This window comes from Macrobrachium nipponense, chromosome 1, assembly GCF_015104395.2.
Source record: "Macrobrachium nipponense isolate FS-2020 chromosome 1, ASM1510439v2, whole genome shotgun sequence".
NCBI lineage: Eukaryota > Metazoa > Arthropoda > Malacostraca > Decapoda > Palaemonidae > Macrobrachium > Macrobrachium nipponense.
Genome location: NC_087200.1, coordinates 171,500,233 through 171,512,626, shown reverse-complemented (window position 1 = coordinate 171,512,626; position 12,394 = coordinate 171,500,233). Strand labels below are relative to the sequence as shown.

General features: G+C 35.1%; 1 protein-coding gene across 3 annotated transcripts in view; it reads right to left on the bottom strand.

The window, feature by feature from the left end:
* The window catches only part of LOC135219832 (fatty acid hydroxylase domain-containing protein 2-like), a 16,631-nt gene extending 10,318 nt beyond the window's left edge, over positions 1 to 6,313 (bottom strand). The window contains exon 1 of one of the 3 annotated variants that reach the window (XM_064256939.1): positions 6,124 to 6,313. Coding sequence is in view for 1 of the 3 variants with exons in the window: in XM_064256934.1 (XP_064113004.1) it covers positions 3,526 to 3,534 (9 nt within the window). In the remaining 2 variants the exon portion in view is untranslated. Of the gene's footprint in view, positions 1 to 3,525; positions 3,659 to 4,282; positions 4,438 to 6,123 lie in introns of those variants that run through there. The other 2 variants (XM_064256937.1, XM_064256934.1) reach the window with 2 other exon arrangements.
* Positions 6,314 to 12,394: the final 6,081 nt, after the last annotated feature.

Sequence of the window (12,394 nt, the reverse complement as noted above, 5' to 3'; positions counted from 1 at the left end):
ATATAATATATATATATATATATATATATATATATATATATATATATATATATATATATATATATATATAAACGAGAAATTGTATGTTTGTTTGTTTGTATGAACACTATACAAATCCACATTTTAGATACAAGTCAGTATCAAACCAGGAAAGATCATGGTGGAAACAGAATTAAAATCGGACCATTCGTTGGGTATAGGGGGTTGTGGGATGGGGGTCAGATGTAAGAATAATTGAAAACGACAGATATTAGTGTCTAATCCATAGTTTTCGAGATTGCTGAGATGAATAGTGACAGTCCCGACACCCTTTAATCCAAGTTCCAAGTTCAGCCCCTCCCAATTAGGAAACGTGGGGGAGTGGAAAAAGGGATGAATAGTGACACACTCAATGCCCTTTAAGTTCAAGTTCAGCCCTGATAGGAAGTTGGGGTCATCAGAAGGGGAGTGGGAAAGTGGTGACATTTAAAAATGACCAAAAACTAGAGATATTAAAGATCAATCCATAGTTCTAGAGGTAGCTGGAATTAAGGAAAAAAGCCAACATCCAAAAGGTAGGCAGAAATCCAGTTTTAACAACAGAAGCAACTTCGCCTATGTCTCCAGCTGGTATAACCACCTTTTAGTGGGCCTGACAGCTATTGATATCCTTAAGGAGAAAAGACACCATCCAAAAGGTGGGCAGAAATCCAGTTTCGATAACAGAGGCAAAGTTGCCTATGTCTTGAGCTGGTATACCCACCCTTTAGTGGGCCTGACAGCTACTGATTTCCTTAAGGAAAAATGTCACCATCGAAAAGGTGGGCAGAAATCCTGTTTCGATGGCAGAGGCAAAGTTGCTTATGTCTCGAGCTGGTATACCCAACCATTAGTGGGCTTGACAGGTACTGATTTCCTTAAGGAAAAAGGTCACCATCGAAAAGGTGGGCAGAAATCCAGTTTCGATAACAGAGGCAAAGTTGTCTATGTCTCGAGCTGGTATACTCACCCTTTAGTGGGCCTGACAGCCACTGATTTCCTTAATAGAGGATCTCTTGATTACTTCAAGGCCACGTTCAGCCCCATAGGAATGGGGGACCAAGAAATGGTGAAATGTTCAATGTAAAAAATGCTGGGCAACGTATCTTAGTATCTTAAACAACTATCTTAACAGGAATGAGGGAAAAAGAGAGAGTATCGGTTGTCACCCAGAGATTACTGGGGCAACGCCTGGTTGGTCAGCTAATATATATATATATATATATATATATATATATATATATATATATATATATATATTGTTACGAGTGCCAAAAGTATCTGGTTACCATTCATCAAATATTACCTCACCAAAAAAACCAGACACCTGAACCTTCATAACACGTTTAAACGACTGAATACTCTAAAGGCAACAGTGATCCCTTAACACTTACCAGTATTGCAGAAAATCAGAGTAAGTTCATCAAAACAGGTGTGAGGTAATCTTGTAAGTAATTAAATTAATCAAAGGGCATCACTCCATCAACAACTTTAAAAGTCTAAGTATTTCCCTGATTTCAGAAGTCTAAGTACTTCCCTGGTTCTAAGTCACTTCAAATAAATTGAAGGAAAGCAAATCAATCACCACTCTATGTTTCTACCTAACATAAATATAATCAAAATCAAATATACTGGTATAAATGAAAATACTTATAAAAATTTTAAATACAAAAACTTATTATTAAACTCAAAATTTATAAGTGAAATTCACAATATCAGGGAAAATTACTGTTACTTGAAAACAAAGTAAAGTTTAATTAATTCTTGAATCAAATTAAGTAAAATTAAATCAAAATTAATTTATCACAAAGTTCAAGAAAATTAATTCGGTCAAAATTCAAAAGTGTTAGGCCATAATTGAAAATTTGAAATTAATTCACAAGGTGCTAAACAATAACAAAACTTGAAAAGAATTCTAAGTAAATGCAAATCAATTCACAAGTGTTAAATTTAATTAAATGTGCAATGATAAAGCAATGAAAATAACTAAGTCAATTAAATTGTGAATGCAAATGAAAATATAAAATAAAAAGACACACTTCAATAAGAAAATGAACAAGTACACAAACAATGGAACAATCACAAACACAAAAATATGCAATGTGTAAAAGTGTAAATGTTTTCACTCAAAACATTGTAAACATCAGTTTTTACCAAACCTTCGTAAACACCTGTTATTAGTTATTAGTTAACCACAGTTCCTAACAATTATTAGTTAACCACACTCCCTATATATTATTAGTTAAACACAATTCCCAACCGTTATTAGTTAACCAAACACTTTTCCCATTAACTTTTAGTTATTAGTTATTACCTAGCCGTTATTAGTTGCAACTAATAAAAATATAACACACTTTACCTTTTTGGCATACCAACTTCTTTCTCACTTGCTGCAGCTTGTATATCACACTTTCACAAAAACCAGGGGCCGTTACGAAATGTTTGTTCAGATTCCATAAAAGAAACTAAATAACACTAAATAAACTTTAAGAAATATCAAATATGAAATTCTCACAAGTTACGAGTGACCAATTTACGTTACGTTAATATAATCTATATGATTTCGAGTGAGAGAGAGAGAGAGAGAGAGAGATCTGACTGCCTCGAGGTCCTAAGATAGAATAAAATCTCTTCCTTGACGGAAGCTGGAGAGGGCAGATGTCAAAAACGGTTTTGGCACGAAAGCTTCCAGAAAGTTCGAATCTGATGCAATCTCACATACAAAATGTGCAATTTCCACGTGGGACTTGACAAAGACATACACGTACAAGACGAGTCTGTTAAAAAAAAAAGACACGTACTCTACTCGATCGAAACGGAGGCTGAGCGACAATTAAGATTGACATGTTTTGATAACAACGCAAGACTCAATTCTCTCGCTATCACATGCGTTGACAGATTTAGGAAAGCAAACGGATCTCGCAGACCCTCTAATCTTACAGTGTTGACATAAAAGTTAAACATTCGTAGTTTCCAATGGACAAAGAATCTCTCTCTTTTTACGTTATATATATATTCTTTTACAACATGCAATGCGAAATCTGAACACACATTTTAAAACATCCTATTCTAAGCTATCTAGGAATCTGAAAAAATGTTACACAATCTACATGACATTTCAAAGAGGGAAACATGCATTTTTGAAAGTAGCAATACATTATATAATATATATATATATATATATATATATATATATATATATATATATATATATATACTGTGTGTATGATTTATGCAAGAAGAACAGATTTCATATAGTGGAAGAGAGAGAGTTTATTGGTTGTCATCCTGAGATTACTGGGGCAAATCCAGGTTGGTCAGCTAGTATATATGTTTATATATATATATATATATATATATATATATATATATATATATATATATATATCGTGAGTGTGTGATTTATGTAACAAGAACAGATTTCATATAGTCTATTACCTTCTGCAACAACGTAGTATTTCTGTACTAATTAGATTATTTTGAATATGATCAAAGTCCGAAGATTACCTGAGGCATTATCTGGCATTTAATTCCATGTTTGCCACGCTTCTCAAGATAACAGAGGTAAACAAACTTGTCAGTAAGAACTACACTAGATGTACTTTCTTCTTCCTCGTGTAACCGTTACTATTTATTTACTGTGTAGCTGCTCCGATGACTTTTTACATTCCACTGCTTCAAAAGTGAGTCGTTATCAGCGTCAGGGACAAATGTCCTGATCACCACTGTTAAGGTGAGTCATAATGATGGCCATAATGTTGATGAGTAAGCGTGAACGACTTGTTATATTATATATATATATATATATATATATATATATATATATATAGTGTGTGGTGTGTGTGTGTGTGTGTGTGTGTGTGTGTGTGTGTTGTGTGTGTGTGTATATAAATGTATATATGTTATATATATATATATATATATGTATATATATATATATATCCTATATATATGTATATATGTATATATATAGTATATATATATATATAGAGAGAGAGAGAGAGAGAGAGAGAGAGAGAGAGAGAGAGAGAGAGAGAGAAAAAAAAATCTTATATTCTCAATGAAAACAAATGGCGATAATTGCTCGTTCTTCTAAATCTCTTATAGGCACAAAAGAGCTTGACTAAAGAGATATATTATTGGAGTAGCGCTGTTAAATCCACTCATTGAGATTTTTTTCATCGTAGATGTGTAATTTACCGTGAACCTTATGACTTTCGGTTAAATTCGGTTAAACTACAGTGAACAGGGAACGTAGACTTACTTTTTGAGCGAAAAACTATAAAAGTGAATGGTTTGTAGCTCTCACTCGCACAGCACTGGAAAGGATGAATACTTCTTAAATTCAGACAGAAACTGAGTTTATGCCAAACGCCGCCTACCTCTTGATTTGGTTGTCTAAGTTTAATCTTGTGACCTAGATTGTTTTATCTGAAGTGCTCTGGTGCGTCTTTTATGCTATATAACGATGACGCTTCAGCATGACTGTAGAAACGTAACGAGAAGTTATGATGACTATACTCGTTTTTTTTTCCATCTGTCCACCCGCCTGTGGTGTTTGCGTATGGTAACACTGCGTCCCGGGCTTGAGATAGTTACATTTAGCTTACATTCAACAATAATAACAATATCCTATTTCGAATATTAACGGTGTAATTCGCATACAGTAAATTATTAAAACACTTTTCAGTTGCAAATGTACACCCAGATATCCTGTTATTTACCTAAAACTTACACATTGCGTAACTATCTAAAGCTCGGGACGCAGTGTCACCATACGCAAACACCACAGGTGGGTGGACAGGTGGAAAAAAACAGAGTATAGTGGCTTTCGACCTGTATGAGAATGCTGGACACTGGAGACGTTTCATCGGCAAATACTTCATATGTAAATTGAGGTTGATCTTGGATCGCCACCGCAATTTTTTTACATTTTGAAAATTCATTAATTGATTTGTTGGAGTTTAAAATTTTATATATATATATATATGTATATATATATATATATATATATATATATATATATATATATATATACACATATATATTTATATATTGTTACGAAGTGCTAAGTATCTGGTTACTACACTCACCATTCATTTATTGTTACCTCACAAAAGCCAGACACCTGAACCCTCATCACAGGTATTAAACGACTGAATACTCTAAAGGCAACAGTGGTCCCTTAACAACTTACCAGTATTGCAGAAAATCAGACTAAGTTCATCAAAACAGGGTGTTGCGGTAATCTTGTAAGTAATTAAATTAATCAAAGGGCATCACTCCATCAACAACTTTAAAAGTCTAAGTATTTCCCTGATTTCAGAAGTCTAAGTACTTCCCTGGTTCTAAGTCACTTCAAGTAAATTGAAGGAAAGCCGATCAATTACCACTCTATGTTTCCACCTAACATCAATATAATCAAATGCAAATATACTGGTTATAAATGAAAATACTTATAAACATTTTAAATACAAAAATTTATTATTAAACTCAAAGTTTATAAGTGAAATTCACAATATCAGGGAAAATTACTGTTACTGGAAAACAAAGTAAAGTTTAATTAATTCTTTAATCAATTAAGTAAAATTAAATAAAAATTAATTTATCACAAAATTCAAGAAAATTAATTCAATTGAAATTCAAAAGTGTTAGGCAATAATTGAAAATTTGAAATTAAATCACAAGTGCTAAACAATAATAAAACTTGAAAAGAATTCTAAGTAAATGGAAATTAATTCACAAGTGTTAAATTTAATTAAATGTGCAATGACTAAGCAATGAAAATAACTAAGTCAATTAAATTGTGAATGCAAATGAAAATACAGAAAAATGTGGACGTATCAAAATAAAAAGGCACACTTCAATAAGAAAATGAAAAAAAATACATAAAATGAAACAAACACAAAACACAAAAATTTGCAATGTGTAAAAGTGTAAATCTTTTCACTCAGAACATTGTAACCATCAGTTTTTACCAAACCTTCGTAACCATCTGTTAGTAGTTACTAGTTAACCACTGTTCCTATCAGTTATTAGTTTCTTACCAAACCATCATAACCATTAGATATTAGTTGCAACTAATAAAAATATAACACACTTTACCTTTTTGGTATACCAACTTCTTTCTTTGCTGCAGTCTTGTTTCACTTTACCAAACCCAGGCGCCGTTACGAAACAGTGTTTGTTCAGATTCCACAAAAACACTATTTAACACTAAATAAAATCTAAGAAATATCAAATATGAAATTCTCAAGTTACGAGTGACAAATTTACGTTACGTTAATATAATCTCAAGGAGAGAGAGAGAGAGAGAGAGAGAGAGAGAGAGAGAGAGAGAGAGAGAGAGAGAGAGAGAGAGAGAGAGAGAGAGATGTTAACGCCTCGAGAATCTAAGATCTAATGAAATTCTCTTCCCTTGCAGAAACTGGACTGAGGAGATGACACAAAACGTGGCACTTGGCAAAGACATACGCATATGAGACCAGTCTGTTAAAAAAAAAAAAAGACATGTACTCTACTCGATCGACCGAAGCAGAAGGCCTTATCACACATGATGACAGATTCCCAAAACACATTGAAGATTCAAGCTTGCTTATCAAACGTGTTGACAGATTAGGAAAGCAAACGGATCTCGCAGTTCCTCTAATCTCACAGTGCTGACATAACAAGGAAACAATCGTAGTTTCGAATGGACAAAGAAAATCTCTCTCTTTTTACATTCTACGTTATATATATTCTTTGACTATATGTTATACGAAATCTGAACATACATTTTAAAACATCCTATCTCTATGCTATCTAGGAATCTGAAAAAATGTTGCACAATTCTACATAACATTTTATACAGCAGAGGAGATATATGCATTTTAAAAGTAGCAATATATGATATATATATATATATATATATATATATATATATATATATATATATATATATGTATGTATGTGTGTGTACACACAAATACCTGTAGTTAATTCTCTAGAAGCGTTTATACCCCTAAATGGGCGGGCCCAATGTTGACGCTACAGGCAACTGTTCCTATATATATAGAGATTCTTTAAAATTCCACCTGTTGATTGGCATATAAAAAACTATCCATCTGATCACACCAGAGTGGCAGCTTCTAGAACACCTGAGATGAAATCTTGCAACAACAGGTCACGAATTTACCAAAACATTTCGTTGGATACCTTGTGAAGCTACAATGGGATGAGATGCAACATCAGCTGGCAACGACTGTTCCAGGACAGAACCAGGTTGGATGCCCACACAAGTGCTTATTAGAGGATAGTTTTTGTTTCCCTTTGCATTCTTCCTCATCGGAAAATAGCCACTACCCATGACGTCGTACAAGATTGAGTCTCGTTTGATAGAGTAGGCACGAAATCTGGAAAGGAGTGAAAGACGACCACTGTGATAAGGGTGTCAGAAGTTCAGCTGAATGTAGTGTTGCTAATAGATCAGTGGAATAAGAAAAGCTTTCAAGTACTAACTGGGGAGCATACTGACCATAAATGAGGACTGCAGATAAGAGTAATCTGCAAAGTTGCTCTAGACAAAGAAGCTATATATGCTATATAATATACTATAATCTACAAAAAGGAAGCATTCCATTGAGTGGTCAGAGATGTGTATTTCTGGTGATAGAAGTTCACTCTCGACGTGGTTCGGAAGTCACGTAAAGCTTTTGGTCCCGTTGCTGAATGACCACTGGTTCCATGCAACGTAAAAACACCATACAAACAAACAAACAATATAGAAAGGAAGATTCAACGAGCAACTTAGATTTAAGGCTAGGAATAAATAGTAAAGAACTTCATAGTGAATTTGGCATAGTAAGCCGAGAAACACACATGATGCCAGTAGCAGCAAAGGAGAGTCAAAACCTTCGAAATGTAGATCTAGTGAGGTTTTTTAAAATATGTTACGGCAGGTAAGAGAGTCCTAAGATGATAGGAAAGGGAAATCACTGAATGAGGACTGACTTGAGATAAGAGAATGAATGGTGCTGAGTTGGATTGGAAGAAACGATTGAAGGTGGAAATTGCATTAAACGATTTGAAGATGTATAAAAGCTACAAGGAAATGTGGATAATTCAAACTGGATCAATGAGCACGAGAGACGATAGCCATCTTGATGTTTGGCGTCATTCACGGGAATTTAGAAGGCCGAGATACAATTAGTACCAAAAAACCCATTGGAATTGCCCGTTGCGTTGTTTAGCAGCACGAATATCAAATCGTTATTTTATCGGTTTTGAACGAAGACCACTATTTATTATAACATTGTTAAGATTTCATGAGTGATAAATCATGTTTATCCTAGGCAAATGGATGCACGAAATGAAAGTCATCGTTGCAACTGAACTGAACTGAAACCTTTTCTTAGGAGTGTTACATATACTAAGGCCAATGTGACCGAGAACCAGATATCTTCCTCGGCCGAGTCCTTTTGGAACAAGAAAGAAAATTGGAAAGGTAACAGAGTGAGTTCTCGTCAGCAGTAAAAGAAGCATGTTTTTTTCCCCCACAGAATAAATGTGTGAAATGGTGGCACAGAGGGTATTCAACGGTTGCTTCAGAGTTTGGCCTCTCGTACCAGTTGCCAAAGTACTCATGGCAGTGAACTGACTGAAAAAAAGACAGTTCTTTCGCAATGGAGAGAGAGAGAGAATCTAAGAAACCATTGTAACATAACTGGAATGTCAGCTGAACAAAGCATTATTTTAACTATAAAAACTAATGGGAAATAAATATCAACCACGAAAAGCAAAGGGAAAAAATAGAGGCATTATTTTTTGTAAGGAAAAGACTAACAGATTCATTTCTTTTTTAAATATTGCACAGAGAACAGGATTGGAAATTTTTGGGAGGAATGAGAGCTAGATAAAGTGGGAAAGGTTCTGAAATTTGAAATATCTAGGAAACGAGAGAGTGCGTGTGGGATATGGTGAACAGCAAATTATTATTAGTAGACTTGTTCAAGACATGACAACATTCATAGCGGGATAATCGTGAAACACCACTGCGTAGAGGGAGTAAGGCCTCGCTGAGTCTCAAGGCCCACCTACTGTCAAGAGTTACCACATGCGTGAGAATGGTAAAAAGAAACGCACCAGTGTTCGTTGTCGGAACACACCAGTTTTGGAGACTTGTAGGCCAATGCATTTGTATTTAGTGACGTACTTGTCAAGTGATGCGCTTTGGCTATGTTGGCGCCTTCTTGCCTCAAGGACCACAGTACTATAGCACTCAGTGGCGAGGCAGCTGTCATACAACATTGATTCCTCTATGCGACATTTTGTTTGCAATGACGGAAGAAATGAAATAGGCGAAGCAAGCCACCATTTTTTTTTATGGAGTTGTTGGAGAGCCATCACTGTTTATGGCAAATTAAGGCATAAGGTATAAGAGGGTTTTTTGCTTTTCATGCCATGTGAGCTGAGATGTCAATAAAAACCAATTGCACCATTAAAGCTGAACCACATAACAAACTCTGGTGTTTTGATTTATTGCAATTTTGTGGTGACGGGGACACCAATCGAGGGAGTTAGCCTATAACCGGGATAATATGGATTCCTGAACAGGTAATTTATTAGAATCAAAGATAATCGCATAATGCAATATGAGTATGATTTGCAGTGCAGTATTGCCTTATGAATAATTTACCTGTTGTTTGTGTCATTAATTTGTATTTATTTCTCCGTGATCATTTTTTATTTCCTTTCAGACTTTAATTTTTTTTATATATATTTTGTGGAAAGCTTGCAATTCAAGTCAATGGCCTCTGTAGGTATGACCTTTATAAATCATCTTTGAATAATAATAGTAATAATAATGAGGATGATACTAGAATTTATAAAAACAGTAATACACGGTTATACTTTTTTGACAATATAATCTTTAGTACAGAAGGATAGCACAACATTAATTTGATTGTAGTAATTAGGAACTTAATATCCTTTATAGGCCTTATAGAAGAAAGTCATTTCAGGATTTATTTTCATGTGACTGATACTAATCTTTCGCAGCTGACAAGGAACCCTCCCGTCTTTATCACAGTATATTTTGCAATAAGAAATCAAATGCTATTGTCATTCTAGGGTAATTCATTAAAAGTTTGCTCCAAATTTTTTTTGTTTTTACATAATTGAAGTTTTTTTTTTTTTTTGTTCATTAAGAATCTCCATGTTTTCCAATTCTGTCACAGTTACCTTTACTCGTTAGGCATTCCCCATACCACATCCAATCTGTAGGGGGTTAGTGCCGTCAGTTGACTTCATGCGGTGCACTGTACGTAGGCATTACTTAAGGTTCTTTGCAGCGTGCCTTCGGCCCCTAGCTGCAACCACTTTCGTTCTTATTACTGTACCTTCTTTCATATTCTCTTGCTTCATCTTACTTTCCAACCTCTCCTAACACTTGATTCATAGCCCAACTGCTTTGAGGTTTTCCTCCTGTTACACCTTTCAAACCTTTTACTGTAAATTTCCGTTTCAGTACCGAATGACCTCATAGGTCCCAGTGCTTGGACTTTGGCCTAAATTCTATATTCAGTTCAACTAAGTTCAGCCGGTAAATTGCAGGTTCATGCATGAGTCCCTTCAGACGTTTTACAAGAATATTGACATCAAACATGTTAGGGTTAAGAAAATGCAAAGTCCAATGAGGACAAGGAAGAAATATAGTTGGACGAAGGATGTTAAAACTTGATTCTTGGAGTAGTACTACATATGAGTCATCCTTTTTTTCTGGTGTGTGTAAAGTGCCGTGTGCAAAACAGCCTAGGCCTCAGCAGCTGTAACCAAAGATTATGAATGCCTATCTCACAACCCTTTCAGCTGTAGCCAATGGAAGAACAGTTTTTAAGAATATGCTTTACATTTATTGTTACAGGTGTATGTTATCGGGAGGTTGAGAGTTGATTTCAGTGACAAAGTACTGTCGTTCTGTTTAACTGAAAAGTTCAATGACTGAAGTTGACTTGGGCTGAGACAAAGGTCTAGGCCGAGAAAAAACTGCACTGGTGTCTCGTGAATGTCTCCTATTACGTTCCCGATTGCCTCATCCTCTCCCGCCACTCGGTGTGTGTGTGTGTGTGTGTGTTGGCGCGCGCGCCAGAGCAAAAGTATCCTTTGTCTTGTCAGTAAAAAAAAAAAAAAAAAAAAAAAAAAAAAAAAAAAAAAAAAAAAAAAAAAAAAATTTCGGCTAGGATTATACTTGGCCCTGAGCTGCTAGAGTAGATTCACATCAACCGTGCATTTGACGTCTAGGCCAGGCCCTTACGACGCTCGTGATTGGCTGTTGATAAGCCAATCACAGGGCTGGAAATGCTCAGTCTCTCTCGATAGTTCACATGGGTAAGATCTATGTTCTACCTCTCCTCAGGGATACGTCTTTCAGGTGAGATGGAACATACATCCTACCCATGTGAACTCTCTCGAGAGACAGAGTTTCCAGCCCGATTGGCTCATAAAACAGCCAATCAGGAGCGTCGTAAGGGACTGGCCTAAACATCAAATGCACGGCTAATGTGAATCTACTATAGTACCAGTATGGTAATAGAGAAAAGAAAATGGAAGAAGAGATGTCCAAGTATCATACACTTGATAAACCTGTATTGTGTAGTATATTCTTCCACTTATAGGCGGTTTAGTACTAAAGATCAGGGCGAGACGTGGAGGATGTTAATGCAGACAGCGCTTGCTGGCAGAAGCTTGCTTGTGTGTGAGCTATCATGGTGTATGACAAAACCTTATTGTAAGGATATTCGTGCTGAATGATGATTTTTACTTTTTGCATTTCTGGTATACTGTTTACACTGTTATGATTTTAAACAGAATAGCTATTTATCTGCAATTTTCCAACTTTGAAGTGAAAGAGCTAGGCCTATAATTGATTTATGTGTACACATAAATCAGTAATTTGCACAAGCTTGCTAATTTTTCTCGTTTGCAATAGAAGTCTAGAGTTACGGACTATTTCCTTAATTATCGTCTACAATATTTTAAACAAATCGTACTGCATATATTTGTATGTTGAAAGTTCGTTTCTTAAACATTTACAAGCTTTTTGTCTTTAATTAATGATTTCACGCGTAATCTTTGGTCATCATATCTTCCTGTATTGCAGCATTTGCTTAACTTATCATAAGAATGTGCCTCATCAGGCTTAGAAAAGAAAATGAGGTGCTACTTATGAAATTGACTTTGTCTCGCCTCTGAGTGCAAATGGCAACACTTCTGTTGTTTTTGTGTATGAAAAGCCATTTTATATGTATACAAAATGTTTCACATACGTAATGTATGTCCCATATATGACCTACCATTGTTTGCAAGGAAACGTGTGAATATGCGACATGCTTTATAAATC